We start from the raw sequence: 20,515 nt of genomic DNA, 5'->3' as shown, positions 1-20,515 counted from the left end.
TAGCTAATGGGGGCAGGGGGCAACACTCTGACCACTCAACTTGCTGAGACCTGTCAGAAAACTGGAGGCCCTGTTTAGTCCACCCCTGTTGACCAATAAGACACTTCAGAGCAGGGTGGATAAAAATCAATGATTTAAAAAAAAATCAGTTTTTTTTTATTTAAATTGGATTTTTTTATTTAAATTGGATTTTTTTAAATAAAATGCTTGAGGAAAAATCTATCTAAAGATAGTTTTCTATTTAAGATACATTATAGTCCAAAGGTTATTCATTATGAAATAAAGATTCGTTTTTCATTATGTAGCATGAGGCTGTTTAAATTTTTTGGTAAATGAATTCCATTAATCTATTCACAATATCATGCTCTTCCAGAGGTTTCTGTAAGATTATTTTTCTCCTTCCAATAAAGTACAGCAGAAAAGTTGTCCAAATATGAATGATTAATCTATTAAACTGGAGATAGTTCACCTCGCAATAATTTCATAATTATCTGTGATGTGTTTCTAATAGAATAACCAAATCAGTATTTTTTGATATAACTGTAAAACTAATCTGAAAACTTGCTATTCTAAAAATGAAACCTTCATCTGGTTGTAAATATTAAGATTATACCAGCAAGAATGAGTGTTTGTTAACTCTGAGGTATGTAAAATATAGTGAGGAAGAGTGCAAATTTGGGGAGGGGGGAGTTACATGATTAAATCAAGTCTTTCTGAGTAGTGATTTAAATCGTGATTTAAATAAAATTGATTAAATCAAATCCACCCTGTTTACACCTTCAACTTTGTGAGCAGTCTCTTTATTATTCCTAGTGGAAAAGGCAAGAATGCATATAGAAGGCCCCAGAGTCACGGGACCAACAGAGCATTTGTAGCCTCTGCTTTGGGATCCTGAAACCTTGGAAAGAATTAATTTCTTTGTTGTTGGTACTCACTGCAAACAAGTCAACCAAAGAAAGACCGAAGCGACCAACTATTTTTTGGAAGATCTTCAGATTAAGGAACCATCCCCCTTGATCCTGCCTCTCTTACCTCAGCCAATCTGCCATTTTGGCCCCAGGGCATGAAACACTCAAATCGGTAAAGCAAAGGCTAAACACTGGCTGGTGACAATGATCCAGTTTACAAGTAATGGCAAGAAAATGTGGCTTAATTACAATTAGTAGCTAGATCAACTGTGGGTTGTTTAAACCACAATTAACCTATAGTATCCAGGTTCGGATATCATATAGCAATCCTCGTTTGACCAGATCAGAGGTTGAATATTCGGCAACGGAACTCATCCAGCACCCACAATTCCCCACTGTTACGTGTGAACAGGCCCAGTATCGAGCTTTACAGTAATGCAAAACTCCTTGCTGGATAGAGTAGATCATATATGGACGATAGAATCAATGTGCAAGCCTACTTGCATAAGGCCCAGTACTTCTATATGCAACACAATTTATGATAAACATAATATAACTAAAGTCACTAAAAATGCATTTTTTAAGATATTAGAGGGAACAAACTTGATTTACAAAATTTTCAGATTACCAGGAGCAGGAAGCTTGTCTGCTAACAGATGTATATTCTCTGCAGATTCCTCATAGAGACTAAAATATAACAATTGAGAATAAAGAAAAAGTTACCATCATCCAAGAATAAAGTGCTTTAAAATATTATGCCAGCGGTCTTCAACTCATCCAGGCCTGAGACCCACCTCGGATTCCCAACCTGCAATGTGGGAACGACTTTCACAATTGCCCAAGATGACGGCAACAGCTTTACACAACCCATCTGGACTGATCTTGCAACCCACTTTTGGGTCATGACCCACTGGTTGAAGACCACTGCATTATGCCATCCAAATATCAGTTCTTTATTTATTTTTATTTATTATTAGATTTATATCCCATCTTTTGCAAGGAACCCAAGATGGCTTGCATAGTTCTCCTCTCAATTTTATCCTCACAACAGCCTCACAACAGCCCTGTGAGGTGGGTTAAGCTGAGTGTCAGTGACTGGCCCAAAGTCACCCAGTGAGCTTCATGGCCAAGTGAGAACTAGAACCCAGATCTCCCAAGTCTCAGTCCAACACTCTAACCACTACACTGGTTCTGAAGATAATATCATATTTTCAAACTGGGAAACTGAGAACTAGATTCATTTCCAATAAGACATCTGCAGCAAATGTTCTGACTAATAAATTTAATATTATTCCTTCCGACATCAACAACTAGTCTATGAGTGAATCACTCCAATCACTCCCACCATTCTGTTGCAGAAAGAAATTGCAGGAATGGAGCTCTGGAGAACCAGGCATCGCTGTGGAAGAGCACCCAGCTTTCACCTTCCTGAAGGAGGAAGCAGCATGAACCAGTGCTTTCATTCACCCATCCTCTCTGTCCTGTCTCTCTCAATCTCTCACTAGTTTCTCTCTTTCTTTCCTCCCTGGTGTATATGCTGTTTGTACGATGGCTTCACACCACGTGGCTTCAATGCCATACAAGATATAGCAATGTCAACAACAGAGCTCAAATAAGAACACAACAGCAGCACTATGCAGAAGTCTAATTTATTCCTCCAAATAAATTGTGAAAACCAGATTTTCATAAGCAATCATTTATATCTGTGTGCATTCAAGGCAGTTGAATTAAGCACTAATTAAACAACAGTCAGTTGCTGAAGAAGGCTTGAACTTTACCTGAGAAAAAAATGTGCACAAAATGTTAATGGAACTATAGAATTGCCAGTTCCCAAGCTCAAAAGCAGTATATTACCACACTGGTATGGGGAGAGAAGAGAAAGTATTTGTTACTCATAACAGACACTAGCAGGTGATTGACAGATTCACACCAAAAATACACATCTTGCATCTGCGCTGCTCACAGCTTGGAAATCTCATTTCAGATTTTTCAGGCTATGGCTTGCAAAACTAGAACTATAGAATCATAGAATAGTAATGTTGGAAGGGGCCTACAAGGCCATCAAGTCCAAACCCCCTTCTCAATGCAGGAATCCACCTTAACTAGTTTGTTTAGAGATCATGTCAGAGTACCACCAAAAAAAAAAAACCATGTTCATATTAGAGGTAACAAGGACCCTTGAAGACCACCTCCACGTCTCTGAGAAATTATTGGAATTATTGACATGATTCCAGTGGTGCAGTGTGCATGTTCTGGCTGAGGGCAGTGCTGCTCTGGTTGGTTCCCAGTCCTGTCTTTAGAGGTGGGGTGAGTGGATTGGCCAGGAGGAAGTGAGGATGAGCAACCATGAAGGGAGATATTGCCATTGGCAGTGCCCAGACAATCCAGGAAATGGAAACACTCATGGACTTGCTGAGCTCAGCTGTCCTTTATTAAGAATAATTCCTAGAAAAAATCCTCCAGTTCAGTAAAGCAGAGAGCTAAGAAAGATCCTATGAAAACATACTTGCAAACTTTGCAAACTTGATTTAAAATTTACATTTTAAATGATTCCCTAGTAATAACAGTAGTCACAAAACTAACGATACTTTGTGATGAGTTTTTTACTGAGCAAATGTGCTGCCTCATTCACAAAATTTTACAAGGGGTCCAGATGATATCATCTCCCATATGTAACCTTCCATGTTTTCCTCTCACTCCGTTGATCTTGTTACTTTCCAGGGAAAAAAATCTGTTAAGGATGAAAAGACAGAACAGCTACCCAATGCCTTTTGATTGGCATTGATTGGGAAGCACCCCAAGTCAAACTCTAAATTGCCTCAATAACTACTCAATTATTGTTATTGCCTTGATACTAATAATGTAATCCTATGCATGCTTGCTGAGTTGAGCGGTGGCTTATTCCTAGTAAGTATGTTTAAGGTTGCAGCACTAATAAAAGAAAGTAATTTGTTTTTTATGTTTCAGAGATGGAGACTGCCTGGCTCCCTCTTGTGTTAGCATCAATAGTTACCTTAAAAAATCAATACCAATTTTTTTTAAAAAAAATAGTAAAACAAAAAAGTATCAATAGCTTCCTCAAAATATTAATACCAATTGAAAAATATTTAGTATAACAAAAAAGGCAGAAGATATATAAAAAAGGCAGCAACACCATTCACCTTCATAAATCAATTAAAATGCCTGGGCAAACAAACAGGTTTTGACCTCCATGGGAAGGTTGTTCCACAATCGGGATGCTACAATCAATTAGATTCTCTCTCTTGTTGTCACATAATGTACTATGGGTACTTGGAGAAGAGCCTCCCCTGAACATCTTAAGGCACGGGCAGGCTGATCGAGGGAGAAGTGCTCCTTCAGATATTTGGGTCCCAAGCTTTAAACAGGGGTGCAGAACCTCCAGCCAACCAGGAACCTCAATTCAGCCCGCGGAGCCTCCAGAGGATCCTCCAATGGGCCAGGCTTATGCTCTAAGCCCTGCCCCTTAGAGGAATCCTCTCAGAGGGCATCCACTGCTGTTATCTCTAATCTCAGTTTTGAAGTTAACAGTGGGGATACTCCAACTGGTTTGTCCCAGCAGTGGAACCCTCCATCAGAGAAGTGAAAGGGACCCAGCTGCTTCTGCTTTGCCCACCCTGCCTTCTCCCCCCACCCCTTCCACGGAAGGAGTGATGAAGACTAGGCTGGCTCAGCTTCTCTCAGGAAAGTCTGCACACAGTGAAGCAGGATCCCTGGCCTGCCCAGTGCTTGGGCAAGGGAGCAAATGACACCAAGAACATGGCCACACCCACCTGACATCATTCAGCCTGCAGAGGACTGGGTAGGGAGATCATCCAAAACAGGTTCTGCACCCCTGCTTTAAAGATAAGCACCAGCACTTTGACTTGGGCTCAGAAGAAAATAGACAGCCAGTGCAGATTTTTTAGAATGGTTATGATGTAACTCCAACTGGCTTTACCATTTACAAACCTGGCCACCATATTCTGCCATAACTGAAACTTCTGGGTAGTCTTCAATGGCAGCCACACATTCAATACATTGAAGTAATCCAATCAGGAGGTTACCAGAGCATAAACCACTGTAGCCAGAACAGTGTACCTTCTCTTTCCTACCTAGCAAAGTTTGTCGCTGATGAAACAGATTAAACTGATAAAAGGCACTCCTGGCCAACAGGGTGTCAAGTTACAAGACTGGGCCAAGGATTAACACACTTGCTCTTTTAGGGGAGTGGAATCCTGTCTAGAACAGGCTGAATACCAATTATTGGAACCACCTACCCAGAGGGCCTCTATTTTGGAATTCAGTCTCCGTTTATTGGCCCTCATCCAGTCCATTACCAAATCCAAACATTGGTTCAGCACCTGCACAGCCTCCCTGACTCAGATGACATGGAGAAACAGAACTGAGTCATCGCCATAATGCTGACACCTCACTCCAAATCCCTTGATTACATCACCTGGCAGTTCTGTATAGACATTAAAAAGCATGGGGGATAAGATGAATCCCTTCAGGCCTCCAGAGCACAATTGCCATGAGGTCCCCCAATACCACTTTCTGAAACCAAGTAGGAGTGGAATCACCTTATTATTGTGTCTCCCCACCCAACCCACAGAAATACCATGTTTGATAGTATCAAAAGCTGCTGAGGTCAAGAAGTGAGCATTGGGTTGACCAAGGCTGCTTCAGTGCCAAACTGAGGCCTGAAGCTGGACTGAAATGAATCTAAATAATCCTAGAGGGTATTTTTGTTTTGGTCTGCCTAGAGTTGAATCACCATCACTTTCTTCTGGATCTTACCTCCAAAAGGGTTATTATCGACTGGACCATAGTTATTAAAACCATTTGGGTCCCAAAAAAAGCCTTTCTTAAGGAGAGGTCTCTTTCAAAGGAGCTGGTACTCCTCTCGTAAAGGAATTAATTCTTACTTGCACCTATCTATTCAATTTTTCTCTCCTCCCTCAGCTAGTTTTCAATAGCCAAGATAAGCAAAGATCAAGAATACAGGTAGTCAGCTGCACCCCTCCAAGAATTTCATTAACATCCTCAGACCACATCAGTTGATATTGATCCCACACAACTGAACTAGATGGTACTCTGAATAGCTCCACTGGAATTGTATCAATGACTGTGTCAAGTTTTTATTGTCAAATTGCTTATGGTTATTGTGAATTAACATTTGCACACCCATTTCCTCATATGAATAACCTACAATGGTCCTTCACAATGCCTGTCAATTATAGTCTAATCAGTAGCCTCTTATGGGGAACTGCATATGTGTCCCCACTCAGACTCCATTTGTTAATATAAAAGAAACTTGCTCAGTTTATCATAGGCCTTCCTTTGACTTCCACCCCACTCAATTCTGTCTTCCCACTCATAAACAGCATAACATACAAGCTATCCTGTCCTTGCTGTTCCCTGGTAAGCATCCCAATCCCATGTATGTATCGTGGCAAAATAATTGGTTCCCAACCTGGCCAAGCCTCAGCAGGGTCCCTTTCACCATACATAGTGGACCCATCTGGTGAAGATGAGCAACCCACAGAAGTCTATGACAGAATTTGTGTTGGTTTCCATGGTTCTGTGTTGCAACCTAAGTTTTTTGCTTTTTAAAATGTACTATTGAGGTTTATTATCAAACACATTAATAAAAAAATGGATCAACTTACTCAATGAGTGATAATGATTCCCGGCTATTACTATCTTCTTCCTCAGTGCTTTGAACATCACCAAGGCACTCCTCAATATTTCTTCGAATCGAGTTTTTGCTTTGATCTTTGTCTAGGTCAAAATCAATGTCCTCCCAGTCAGAACTACAGAACTATTCAATTAAAAGAAAAATCCATGAGGATTGGCCATCTTATATTAACATTTCAAATAATTATGTGACTTTCTAACTCACCTGAGAAAATCCACATATTGACTGTATTGCAAAATACCATTCCTTCACACCTGGAATCCCAGCAACTGAACATGCTAAAAGGAGAAGAAATAGATAACATTAACATGCAGCAAAAAAATAAAAATAAAAAAATCATACACAAACTCATTTCTTCTTCAAAAATGCTTAGTAGGTAGTTGAGCTAAACACTCAAAAACAGCAAGAATATGCAAGAAATGACCAAATAACCTTCGTTAAAACTTACACAAAATATTGATAACAAAATTACAATATTATTTCAAACAAATGCCATTAACTATCCTTTCTTTCCTCCCCATCTTACATGAAAACGGTTTGTGTTCTGTTGTCCTTTTGTTGCTGTATTATTATTATTATTATTATTTTGCTTTCTGCTAACTCAGATCCAATTGTCTACATCTATGATTCTTGTGAGTTTATAAATTGCAAAGCAGACATACGTATTTCTGAAATCCACAAGATTTCTCTCTCTCCAACAATGGTCTGTCAGATGCTTCTGGGAAGCCCATGAGCAGCAAAATTTGGAGATACCCATCCCAGCTTTGTTCCCAATGCCTAGTAAAATGAGATAAGCTTCACTTACCTGGGAAACCTTCATGTTTTGTGTTTGGAGAGGCATTACAGTTTGTTTCCAGCAAGTCATAAATACTTTCAGCAGTCAACCCTGTGAAACACTAGTTTTAGTTTACATACATTGAACACAATACGCAGATGAACACAAGTTTGTGAGGTCTAACTTTAAATCTAGAGCGCTATGCATGCCACAATGTCTGCAGTACACAGTCAAGATTTCACAACTCAGGGCAGATGTAATGTTCTCTGTCTCCTCAGGCGAGCTATATAAGGGCCACTTGTTATGTCCCATAGGTCTGTGTGTGACGTGCTGTTACAAGACAAACCACTTTCAACGCTGTTCTTTAAAATACAGAAAATCAACCAACTCAATAAGGAGCCATGGTTATGCATCCAGAAAAATGAAGGTATATACCAGCTTTCACCAACCTAGTGCCCTCCAGATGTTTTGGACTACAACTAGCAGCATTCCTGTCCACTGGCCATGCTGACTGAAGACGATGGGAGCTGAAGTCCAAAAATCTGCTTTTGGACTACTATGGGGGAACAGATGCTGGAACAGGTGAACCTGATCCTGCAATACTCGTATGTTCTCAGTTATGCATAAGGAGGTAAGCCATAAACTAGCAATATTAAACATGTGGCTGTCCAGATTTTGTTGCGTTGCAATATCCATCATCCATGTTTTTATCTGGTTGAGTTTTTATATTATATTATGGTTTTATACTGTTGTTTTATACTTTGAATGGTTTTAATTTTTGTGAACCGCCCAGAGAGCTCCGGCTATTGGGCAGTATAGAAATGTAATAAATAAATAAATATATATTTTAAAAAATCCCTCACCGGCTAGGGCTGATAGGAGTTGTAGGCCAAAGCAACTGGAAGACCACAAGCTGTCACCCCTGTTTTACAAGGTTTTGGCCTACGCAGCATTATTATTATTATTTTATTTATAAAGCGCCATCAATATTCATGGCGCTGTACAGAATAAAGCAAAACAAGACAATCTGCCATATGGCTTACAACCTAAAATCACAGTAACAGACAGGGGAGGGAGGGGGGAAACCAACCGGGGTAGGGGGAATTAAAACTAAAATATAGACTAGTATGACCACGCTACGATTGAAAAGCTTTCGAGGAAAAGAAACGTTTTCAAGCGAGATTTAAAAACTGAATCCGATCTCCCTCACTATTGACTATGGGAGTTGCAGGCCAAAACATTCGGAGGAACACAAGTCGCCCAGCGCTGCTTTACAAGGCTTTGGCGTGCAACTCCATAGGTAGGCTGGCTAGGGCTGATGGGAGTTGTAGTCCAACAACACCTGGATGGCCAGACGTACCTCACCCCTGCCATAAACGATGGGCAGACACGTACAGGTAAATAAAGGAAAAGGCTTCCCACAACCGCCCCAGCATAGCTTTTTCGAAACTATACCTGAAAGACCTTCGGGTCCCGCCTCGCCTCGCCGGCCGCGCCAGCTCATGAAGAGAAGGTACCGGTCCATGGCTCGAGACGACGACGACGCCCTTCGAAACTCCCGCGCAGCTGAGCAGGCCTCAGCCCGCCTCGCCGCTTCCGCTTCCAGTGAAGGAGCCGGCGCCTCCGTTCCCTCTGAGGCCGCCCTCCTCCTTCCGCTTGCGGCTGCGAGAAGCGTCCCCTCGGCGCCGCGATGGCGAGCTATACCAAGGCCGCGCAGGTGAGAGCGACTCTTTGCCCGCCTCGGGCTTTCCCTGCCCCCTGCTAACGGCTATGCCCAGCCAGCCAGACCCTCAAGGCTGCACTCTTACCTGGGAGTAAACTCAGTGAGACCCGGCGGGGTTTACTTCCGAGTAAACAGACATAGGAGGATGCTTGCATGCCTCATGCGTCGATTAATCCTGAATAATTAATCCGCGCCTTGAAAGGCAGAGTAAGCGCCGTTGTGGGACCAACTTCTCCTCCTCCTCAGTAAACAAGCATTTGGACGGCTTTAAAACTCATGGAGGAGAGGGCAATTACTGGCTTCTAGTCTTGTTGGTTATATGCTACCTCCGCTATCAGAGGCAGGATGCCTCTTTTACTGTTTATACCTCCCTTATTATTATTATTATTATTATTATTATTATTATTTATTTATTTATTTATATAGCACCATCAATGTACATGGTGCTGTACAGATTATACACAGTAAATAGCAAGACCCTGCCGCATAGGCTTACAATCTAATAAAGTTGTAGTAAACAATAAGGAGGGAAAGAGAATGCAAACAGGCACAGGGAAGTGTAAATAGGCACCGGGTGGGGTGAAGCTAACAGTATAGAGTCAGAACAAACTCAATATTTAAAAGCTATAGGGAAAAGAAAAGTTTTTAGCTGAGTTTTAAAAGCTGTGATTGAGTTGGTAGTTCTCAAGTGTTCTGGAAGAGCGTTCCAGGCGTAATCTGTGTTAGATAATTGAGTGGTATAGAAATAATGTAAATAATAACAACAACATGGGCAGTAAATAATAACAACAACATTTTGCACTCATGTCCTGCTTGTGGGTTTCCTGTGGGCAGCTGGTTGGCCGCTGTGTGAATAGATTGTTGGACTAGTCAGCCTTCCTCAACCTGGGGCGCTCCAGATGTGTTGAACTACAACTCCCAGAATGCCCCAGCCAGCTGGCTGGGGCATTCTGGGAGATGCAGTGCAACACATCTGGAGCGCCCCAGGTTGAGGAAGGCTGGATGGACCCTTGGTCTGATCCAGCATGGCTCTTACATCCTTACACGTAGGATTGCACTGTAAAACTGTTTTCTTTTAAACCATGTTGTAGGAAGGTTAAAGTATTTCAGGGATGCAGGACCCCAGGCCCAGGGAGCAAATACTGCCTTCCTGGGGTCCCAGTCTGGCCCTCTGGGGTTGCCCCCTTCCCTGCTTGGTAGCTGTTGTGCAGTTCCCCAAAGGTTAAAATGCTTGTCCTACTTTACTGGCAGTAAGTGCTTTAAGCTAAAACATGCTGGTATTTAAAGGGATATGTAATTCATGTTAAAATAAGTTTCTATGGGTGCAATCCTATGCATGTTTAGACAGAAAAAAAGTCCTACATCTCCCAGCCAGCCGTGTTTACTGAGGAATGCTGGGGATTGTGGGACTTTTTAAATGTCTAAACTTGCATAGAATTGCACCCCTAATTTCTCTTCTTCTTTTATGACACGGATCCTATGCATGTTTACTCAGAAATAATTCCCACTGACTTCAAGTGGACTTGCTCTCATATAGGTTAGGTGCCGCCTACTTTTCATACAATCAGTATGTTAGTTGCAAATATATGGCGTATCTTGAGATGTGAAAAAGTCAAGAACTATGGCCAGGATGCAACTATAGTTTTCCAGATGTTCTTAAGAATTTAGCTTGTGTTGGGCTGTTAGCTCGTAATTCTAACAGGTTTTCTGTGTTAATCAGCCCTAGGAAAGCAACAGTTTCTTTTTAGGCTGGTTGATGTTGCATTTTATTTTTAAAACAGCTGATTTTAATTTGCAAACCATATTTCAGAGGGTCAAGTGTGATGGGGTAGCTCATTGCATTAAATACATTTATTTCTATATATTAACTGCACTTATGTTATTTCTGTTAAGCAATGGGCCACATTTGCTCGAGCCTGGTATCTTTTAGATGCAAAGATGCAACCGCCTGGAAAAATTGCAGCCATCAGCGCCATCCGACTTCAGGGAAAGCATAAACCCGTGTACCATGCACTAAGTGAGTTCTGCTCTAGACTGAAACACATTTGCTTTTTCAGTGGTGATTTATTTTAATGGTTTAAAGCAAGGGTGGGATGACTTTAGTTTTGCATGATTTTTAAACTAGAATATCTTCCAATACCAGTGTGTGTTCATATTTACAAAGCAAAAAAAGCATACTCGGAATCTCCTTACTATGAAGGCATAATTAATCTGTATTGAGTGAATGTCAGTATGCACTCTTACTTAAGTGCTTCTCTGAATTAGTTGAAGGCACATCTGATTGAGCGTTCTTTGCGAGAATCCCAGCTGCTGATCCATGATCTGCACAAATTCGGATGTATGACAAGAGTACATTAGGCCTGCAACAACGCTGACCATAAATTGAAGCCAAATTCAGAATTTCTCTCCCCTAACCTTTTCTAAAAGCAAGTGTTGAAGTTTCTTTTATTATTTAGTATTATTATTTATTACATTTATATACCGCCCCATAGCCAAAGCTCTCTGGGCGGTTTGTGCCTCACAAGTTGTGTAGCTTGCTGACTACACATTATATACCCCTCTGCATCTAATGATGGCTTTGCATACAAGCTGCTTTATGAGTAATGGATGCTATTAAAAATTACCCTTTTAAAATGTGGTATTTAAATCATTTCCTGTTGGGTCTCCTTAATACTGTTGTTCTGTATCATTGGAGCTGTTTGGTTACTGATGATCTTATTAACTGAGAGCCTTTTTTAACAAATCATTAGGTGACATCGGAGATCATGTTGTCATAATAAACACAAGGCATATTGCTTTTTCTGGCAACAAATGGGAGCAGAAGGTGTATTCATCTCATACTGGGTAAGCTTTTCATAATCTTAAGAATAAGAATATTGAACAAATCATTATTATTGCAAAATATGAAAATATTGTAGTTGGTTGTTAATATTTTTCATAGCAGTAAGATTTTTTTAAAAAAAACCAGAAAAGGGAGTTGCATACTTTTAAATAAGATACACTAATATCAAAAGTGCTTGTGTATCTTCTAGAGTAAGGAGTGGCATTTCTTTTTCTTTAGGCAGTAGTCCTAGGAAGGATTCCACATTTTCATTCACCCTGGCACATGTACTGCTGCTCTTTGGCAAGTGTAACAAATCCCAGCCTTCCTTCTAAAGTTGGAGCTACAGAGGTGGACAGAAAACATCCCTACCATTCAGCTACAAAGTTAGGAGGAAGGCTAAGGGCTGTTTGGCTGCTTCATTGCTGAGGCACCCAGGGCACCTTGGTTGTGTAAGGAGCAAGCCCCGTCACTGTTTAGAGTTTAGGAGCAGGGGATTGTCCCTAAGCTCACCCAGTGATGTACCACAAAGTCAGTGACAAGGAAATGGGCAGGGTCCTGGTGTCCATAATTTTTTGTCTTGCCTACGAAGGCTAGCCAAAAATGATAGGTCAGTGACCCTATGAGGTGTTGCCCTAACTCCCACCCTTCTATGCATACTCACCATCTGATAAGGTCTTCTGGGGTATGACTGCTGCAGCCCTGGCTCAGCATATAGAAACCACTGGGGCTGAGCATCAACCTCTAAGGGAAGGAGATGGAAGATGCAGATAGGCTGGGAAAGGGGGAGGGAAGGAAGCTAGCAAGTGTCAAAAAATGACCCTGGAAGGCTGAAGAGGGGAGGGGGGAAAGCTAGAGATTGGAGCTGGAGTTGTTCAGCCTTAAGGACAATGAGGAAATCACAGGGACAGCTAAGGAAACAGGCCTTGTCAAGGAACAATAAACCAATGAACTGCAGCTTAAGTCTCCCCCTGCATTTAAAGAAGGCTTTTCATGGGCAGCACATATGGACACCTGTCCTTATCCTGGCACACCATTCCCCAGTATGAGAGCCATGCATGGGTGGCATTGCTACTCCCACATCCAGTACTACATGACTCAGTGGTGTGACTTAACAGTGTAGAAATGGACCACACCAAGCCTGGGGGGCCCTAATCCTAGCTGGAAAACTTCCTAGCTTCCTCTGTCACTCAACAACTCTCCAATCTGTGCTGGTAACCTCGAGGCGCGACTTCTGCAATGTGCTGTACATAGGGCTACCATTGTACCTAATTCAGAAACTTCAATTAGTTCAAAATATTGAAGCCAGGTTGATCACTGGTAAATCTAGGGGTGAGCATATTACCCCAACATTAAAATCACTCTACTGGCTGCCAATTAGTTTCCAGGCAAAGTACAAAGTGTTGGTTATTACCTTTAAAGCCCTACATGGTTTGGGTCCAGGTTACCTGCGGGATCGCCTTGTCCCGTACAATTCGCCACACACACTCAGACCTTCTGGGTAGAACTTACTTCAGTCAGCCAAAACTAGGCTGACAACTGTTACCCAGAGGACCTTTTCTTCTGTCGCCCCCAGACTTTGGAATGGCCTGCCGGAGGAGATTTATCAACTTAACTCTCCGAGTTTAAGACAGCTATAAGGACTAGCTTCTTCCAGCAGGCCTACCCAGATGAATTTTAAACCAAGTATTTTAAGATGTCTTGATTGTTTTTTGATATTGTATTTTTTTATGTTCTTTTAATTAATTTTATGTATTTGATTTATATTGTATTGTTGAACTAATGTTGTTCCCTGCCTCGATCCAAAGGGAAAGGCGGGTAAGAAATAATAATAATAATAATAATAATAATAATAATTATTATTATTATTATTATTACATTAAACTTTGCTATTTGAAACTTGTTATTGTATCCAATGAGGTGGTACTATTCTTATCTAAACATTACCTTAAAATGTCATCCTCTGAAGTGCTCAGAAGTCATCTGGAATTATGTTAGTAGGCCAAAAGACAAATACTAACATTATGCATTCAGTGTCTTGGAATAAAGAATGATGATGCTTTTTAAAAGATAAAACAAGCATTTAATGTTAACAATTTCATCTATTTTAATTTTTCACAAATTAACTGAAAAGCCTTTGAAATATAAGGTACTAGTGCAGAAGTGTGTGTGCGTCTGTTTGTTCTCCAGATTCCTCTATCCTGGATTTTCTTCTTTTCTAGCATGCTCATATTAACTACAGTTGGTGCATTCCAGACAGAAGTAGGATTCTTCAGGTCATATTTTAGATGGTTCTGAGCATGTTTAACCTCCTCCAAATTATAGCTGATTAGCAGCAATCCAGAAGTCTTGGCTTGGTTTGGTAGCCAGCCATAATTTGTGGTCATTTCCTCATCTCCACAAGTTCTCCGCACGTGCCATGGTGTCTCGTATTATACTGGGCTTTGAAGCTGGCAGGAGCACTAAGCCAGCAATCTTGCATCTCTAGCTGCTTCTCTCATAGTTCTGCATAGATGCTTCATTATTGTCTAAAACTCAGTTTGTCCAAGCTAAAATATTTCGTCCTTCCTAGCAAGCCCCTCCTTGTATACTTTCTTTATCCCTTCATAATACTGCCATCCACCCTATTAACTAAACAATTAGCCTTGGCTTCATTTTCACTCCTTTGTCTCCTCTGTTCCCCATATTCAGCCTTTTGCATCTCCCTTTACAATGTTGCAGAAATACAGCCTGCCCTTTCTGTCTCCTCAGCAAAAGCTGGTCTGTGACCTGGTGTGTAGACTACTGCAATCTTTTCCTCTCAGGTCTTCCATTGTCTCAACTTTGTCCAGTCATGACTCTACAGAGCTCTTTTGCCAAAATAATTCACTTCATTCAGCGCTGTTATCACATGACCTGCTTTGTTAAAACCCTACGCTAGCTTCCTGTCTGCTCAAAGATCCAACACGGACTCCTTGAGCCAAGAAGGACACAGACAAGCTGGAGCGTGTTCAGAGGAGGGCAACCAGGATGATCAGGGGTCTGGAAACAAAGCCCTATGAAGAGAGACTGAAAGAACTGGACATGTTTAGCCTGGAGAAGAGAAGATGGAGGGGAGACATGATAGCGCTCTTCAAATACTTGAAAGGTTGTCACACAGAGGAGGGCCAGGATCTCTTCTCGATCCTCCCAGAGTGCAGGACACGGAATAATGGGCTCAAGTTAAAGGAAGCCAGATTCCAGCTGGACATCAGGAAAAACTTCCTGACTGTTAGAGCAGTACGGCAATGGAATCAGTTACCTAGGGAGGTTGTGGGCTCTCCCACACTAGAGTCATTCAAGAGGCAGCTGGACAACCATCTGTCAGGGATGCTTTAGGGTGGATTCCTGCATTGAGCAGGGGGTTGGATTCGATGGCCTTGTAGGCCCCTTCCATCTCTGCTATTCTATGAAATCCAAAGGCCAGTACTTCTTCACTCTTTCATCTCCACCATTTAAGGTTTCCTGCTCCCTCAAAAGACTCCATCCTTTCCCCCTTGCTGCCCCTTATAATTGGGACTGCCCCTCAGAACACTTGCATGATGTCACCTCTCACTGTATTCAGGTCCCTCCTCAAAACCACCTTTTCCTTGAAGCCTTTAGCATAAGCCTCTACTTCAGCCGTGCCCTACTCTCACTGAGCCCTGTAATTAAGCATGTGTGACTGAAAGAATCCTATATTATTTATATGGGTTGTTAGCACCCCTGGGCTCTTTGTAAGGAACAACAGAATATAAACACCTAAAGCAGTGATAGTGAACATAGCTCATTGTCAAATGATCCTATCTTTAATATATCAGAAAACAAAGAGGCAATAAAATCATATAATGTCCCATGTGTGTTTTCACCTTCTCTTCCTAAAGTGCTGTCAAGAAAGAGACCTAGGAAGAGAAGTATGGTGGAAGCATGAGCCAACAGTAGGGAAAGTGAAGTAAGACGAGGTTCGGAGCCTAGGAAGGGAAGAAACTGGAGACAAGGTAATGGGGTGAAGGCAGGAGAGGCTGGAAGGGCCAAGAGAAGAAGAGGTAGAAGAACCAGGGCTTTAAGGAAAGCCAACTGCAAACAGGAAAGGCAGGTTGATGCTGGTACTTCCTCAGCTGCCTGCCTTCTTTATGGCCCCATCCTTACATATTTCCACCATCTGGTAGATAACTCATTGGCTCAGTTTACACAACTTGTTTCTCTACACAGTGTGAAAACTCCACTCAGCGGTTGAGTTCGTAGGCGGTACTCACCACACAACATGTTCTAACTCCACTGTTATGTGACTGTGGGCTACCGTGGAGTTGAGTAAAAGTCAACACGGCATTTGATTTACAGTTCCTCCGCCCTCTCTCATCCCCGAGTCCTCCCAATGGTATTACATCAGCCATTGCTGCAAAAAAAACCAATCCAGGTAGCTCTCCTAGAGTAGCACACGCTCCTTTTGCCACCATTGCTAGGAAACTCTGTAGCCAGTGGGAAAAGTCAACTCAGTGCAATGGAAAACTCCACGGAGCCCTCCACACAACACGCAACACAACAGTTGTGCAGGAACTCTCCTCTTCACAGCGTGGATATATTCAGCATGGAGTGTTTTCTAAAAAAAACACTGTGGGGTGGTGTTTCGCCTCCAGACAACACATTTCTCAACAGTGGTGTAAAAACTCCAGCTTAATGAGGACAGCATATTCAGTGAGCATGGAATGCTGACTGACTGCTGTTTGAGTAGAAAACCCTGTTGAGGAGAAATGATGTGTAGTATCCTGGAAGAGGGTATAGCTGGCTGGAACTCTGAACAGGAGCACTCCACACTGCAACGTGTTGTTTCGTGTCCCACTTGAACATATCTAAATTCCTTTTTTTAAAAAAATAGAACCCTTTATTTATTATCTAGTTTAGATTAGGGAGTTTGCATATCTTTGTTTTCAAGATGGAAAGCTCCTTGTTATTGTCCTCTTTCACAGACGTACCTCTAAATTTGCTTGTTCCTCTCATTTTGACTTGTAGATATCCTGGTGGCTTCACACAAGTGACAGCAGCTGAGCTTCATCACAGAGATCCAACAGCAGTAAGTGTGCATCCTTCCCCACACGACCTCTTCATCCCATATTTCTAAACGGCTTTCTGACTTTCCCTATGGGATGTTCTGCCAGCATTCCAAGTCAAGCATCTTGCAGGGAGGGTACCTAATCTTTTCTCTCTGTGTGCCATGTCATCTCAGAGGCACACCACCTTGGAGTCATTTTTCATTCCCCCTTGGGCGGTTTGTCTCCCGCATCAAAGAATTTCCAAGTCCTGAGAACTTTTCTAGGGGATCACTGAGAGCCTGCCATATCTTTGGCGTTGCACAGCGCTCCTGCGTAAGATTTCCGTGACAATGATGCCTCTATCTGACATAATAGATAAGGAGATAGCCTTGCTGCTCCCTCTTTCTCCTTTGTCATACTGCCTGGTTTGACTGTGTGGCGGGACTGACAGAGGATTGCTAATTATGCCATAAACTATATCCATTAGGTATTGATGGCACTGAAACCCACAGTCCTTTTAAACCTCTGCCTAATTTGTATTCATCCTGCATATGCTGCTACTCTTCTTCTTGCTGTCTTTCCCTTTTTTATTTCCTAACTATTATTGGACTGGCCTTCTGAAGTCCGTGCACCTGTTCCATCAACTTCAGTGCTCTAGTCCTCATTTTATAGCTCTCCCATCTTTCTACACCTTGTTCCTGAACTCCTCCTTGAAGCCCTTCTCATTCCTTCAAGCTCATGTTTTGTTCAAGCTCATTCATTGTCACCCCTCCATCTTCTTCCCCTCTAGTCTTTGTGCTTTCTGCCATACTGTGCTTTCTGTCAAAAGCTTCCTCATCACTTCCACTTCTTTCAAGATCCATTTTCAAGATCCGCCTCTTTAGCTAAACTCTTTTGAGCCATTAAAATGAATATCCTAAGTCTATTCCGTTTAATGAATATCCTAAGTCTCCTAACCAGGGATCAGGTTGCACTGATTTAAATCCAGTTTCTATTTATTTATAATACTTATATAGTGCTTATTATAACAAAATCTCTAGCCAGTTTACATAAAAATAGAGGTAAAATACATATATAATACTATATAAAGATAATAAACAATTAAAAACTCAGAGCAAGAAATAATAAAGAGTAAAACGGAGCAGTGTCCTAGTCAATTACAATCCAAGGGAAGCCTATGTAAACAGGATTTCAGAAAGTATTTGAAACTTGCAAAGGGTGGAAGCCACTACTGAGAAGGCCCAGTTTCGTAATATTACATGGTGACATTCTGTTGGTCACAGAACTACCAATAATGCTTCCCCTGAATATCTCAGATCAGCTAGGTGTATAGTTGAGGAGGTGGTCTGCTAGGTATCCTGGTCCCAAGTTATTTAAGGCTTTGTATGTCAGTAACAGAACTTTGAACATGGCATGGTGACTAATAAGCAACCACTGTATTTCTTTTAACACAGGTGTAATATGTATACAACTGAGTGCCTCACTGAGAACCCTAGCTGCTGCATTCTGCACTAACTGCAGCTTTCAAACCATAAAGCGTACTACAATAGTCTAATTGCGAGGTTACCAATGCATGAAACATAGTGGCTAAGCTACCCTATCCAGGAATGGGCATAGTTGTTGTACGAACCAAAGTTGGTAATGAGTGGTGATGAGGTCACCTGGGCCTCCATTGACAATACTAATTTATATATCTCCAAAAACAATGGAACAAATCTGACCACAAAGCTGTGCTAATATATGACTAAATGGAGTATTATGTACAATATATGTGACGATATTTTCTCTAACCTTTTTGATAACTTGATTTTTTGATAACTTTAGAACATATAAAATACACTACTTCATGGATAACTTTGCTGGTTACCTGTATTACTGAGATTATTTAATATTAACCAAGTTATTCTTAAGAGAAGTTTAGTATTTACATTTTAAAAAAAACCGAAAACCAATTTAATACTATTTTAAGAAATCATTATTATTTTGTTATTCTATCAGGGACCATCTGCTGTTCATGTACTGTACAGTGATTGGTGTCTGCTAGCATTTAAAACCATGCAGTATTACTGAATAAAGTTCACAATGACAATTTGCAGAAACAAATTTTGTGCTAAAAGATTGAAGATTTGTTTTTGTTTTTAGTATGTTAACCCCACGTTATGAATTGTTTTTCTGTTTTATTTCTTATTTTAGTTGCACATATTGGCTACTGAACACTAGAGGACAGCATAACCCAACATATCTCAAACTTAGGCACTACTGAGCAGTTTTCCATGTTAGAACATACTTTGGATTCTATTTTGATGGTCATGAACCCATAAGTGAATTTCGCAGACAAATTCCACAAAATAGTATCAAAAGCTCTATAGATTGTGAAGAGCCCAGACAGTTCATGACCAATTTAGGAAGTTTCTTGTGTTCTGGCCATAACCTGGCAAAGAATTTAAGCTTTATGTGTATTCACAAATACTTCACAATAAAATAGACACACTTGTGCTTGTCAATCCCTCTGTAGTGTTTAGAGGATAAATGCAAAATAAATTACAGCAGAGCAATGCTATGCAGATTTACTCAGAAGTAAGTCTCACTGTGTCTAAAAAGACTTATTTAGGATTACAGCCGAAATCAGCTACATATTACATCACATAGTGTATTTGTTGTGGCATATAAAAATTTAAAAGCTTCTAGAAGGTCATCCCATACACATACATGGCCTATCAAATCATACAAAGTAAGTACATGGTTAGAAGATCCTGAATAGCATAATGTAGATCAGACTATCAGAAATATCATACATAAGTCAAATATGATGGTAATATTTTTTTAAGTATCTCTAATTAATTGGTTATTAAAGTAGGGGAAGTAAAAGGAAGGAACAGGGAAAACATCTCTGCATAACCCAGAGGCTTCCAGGTTAGTAACAGATGTCCACAATACTAACCTACTGTATATATCAGGCACCAAGGTTTTGCACCAGCAAAGGATAAAGCCCATGGGTGAGATTCAGTGACCAGGATTGGCTGACATGCCACAGCTCATCATGGGTTATTTAACACATAATGAGCTGCGGTGTCAGCAGGGCACCAAATTACTTAGCCAACCCCCCACTCATGTGTTGTCATGCTGTGCGAACCGGATGAGTGTGGGCTATGCAAGGCTTAAACAGACGTTGATTTATGTGAGGGTCATTTAACCCTCTCATAACCCACACTTGCTGGGTTTGCACAATACAACAAGCAGGGGTTCAATATTCAAAATGGTGGGATTAAATAACCCATGTTAAATAACCCACGTCATGTGAACAGCCCCAGGCAGCTCAAGGAAGAGCAGAGTTCAGTTATGTTAGGTTCCATCAGCTGTTGATCCCTGAAGCAGATGATGGAGCAGCCACTAGAGGCCACAGCACCCTTCCCCAAGGAACCTAGCTTTAAAGGAGCAGGCATTTTGTTTACTGGGGGCAAAGGCAACTTACAGAAGCAAGGATGGGGGGGAAAGTAAAGCTCATTGCAAGTGCATCTGAAAAAACATGGCTATGTAAAGCTATACTAGGAATCAAACAGTTT

At 41.2% G+C, this 20,515-nt stretch overlaps 2 protein-coding genes across 3 annotated transcripts in view; one reads left to right on the top strand and one right to left on the bottom strand.

Moving 5' to 3' along the window:
• Positions 1-8,941, bottom strand: part of MTBP (MDM2 binding protein) — a 41,201-nt gene extending 32,260 nt beyond the window's left edge. Inside the window, exons 1-5 of one of the 2 annotated variants that reach the window (XM_063131094.1) lie at positions 8,837-8,941; positions 7,412-7,492; positions 6,811-6,884; positions 6,578-6,729; positions 1,537-1,595 (exon numbers count right to left, since the gene is read on the bottom strand). In XM_063131094.1, the coding sequence (XP_062987164.1) occupies positions 1,537-1,595; positions 6,578-6,729; positions 6,811-6,884; positions 7,412-7,492; positions 8,837-8,906 (436 nt within the window). In that variant the 5' untranslated portion in view covers positions 8,907-8,941. Of the gene's footprint in view, positions 1-1,536; positions 1,596-6,577; positions 6,730-6,810; positions 6,885-7,411; positions 7,494-8,836 lie in introns of those variants that run through there. The other variant, XM_063131095.1, reaches the window with a different exon arrangement.
• A 76-nt stretch (positions 8,942-9,017) lies between these two features.
• The window catches only part of MRPL13 (mitochondrial ribosomal protein L13), a 38,904-nt gene continuing 27,406 nt past the window's right edge, over positions 9,018-20,515 (top strand). Inside the window, exons 1-4 of the mRNA XM_063129911.1 lie at positions 9,018-9,098; positions 10,998-11,121; positions 11,855-11,948; positions 16,933-16,993. Of these exons, the coding sequence (XP_062985981.1) occupies positions 9,072-9,098; positions 10,998-11,121; positions 11,855-11,948; positions 16,933-16,993 (306 nt within the window). The 5' untranslated portion in view covers positions 9,018-9,071. The remainder of the gene's footprint in view (positions 9,099-10,997; positions 11,122-11,854; positions 11,949-16,932; positions 16,994-20,515) is intronic.

Source organism: Elgaria multicarinata, chromosome 7 (genome assembly GCF_023053635.1).
Source record: "Elgaria multicarinata webbii isolate HBS135686 ecotype San Diego chromosome 7, rElgMul1.1.pri, whole genome shotgun sequence".
Classification (NCBI taxonomy): domain Eukaryota; kingdom Metazoa; phylum Chordata; class Lepidosauria; order Squamata; family Anguidae; genus Elgaria; species Elgaria multicarinata.
The sequence above is the reverse complement of the archived record's forward strand: the minus strand, read 5'-3'. Positions and strand labels throughout refer to the sequence as shown.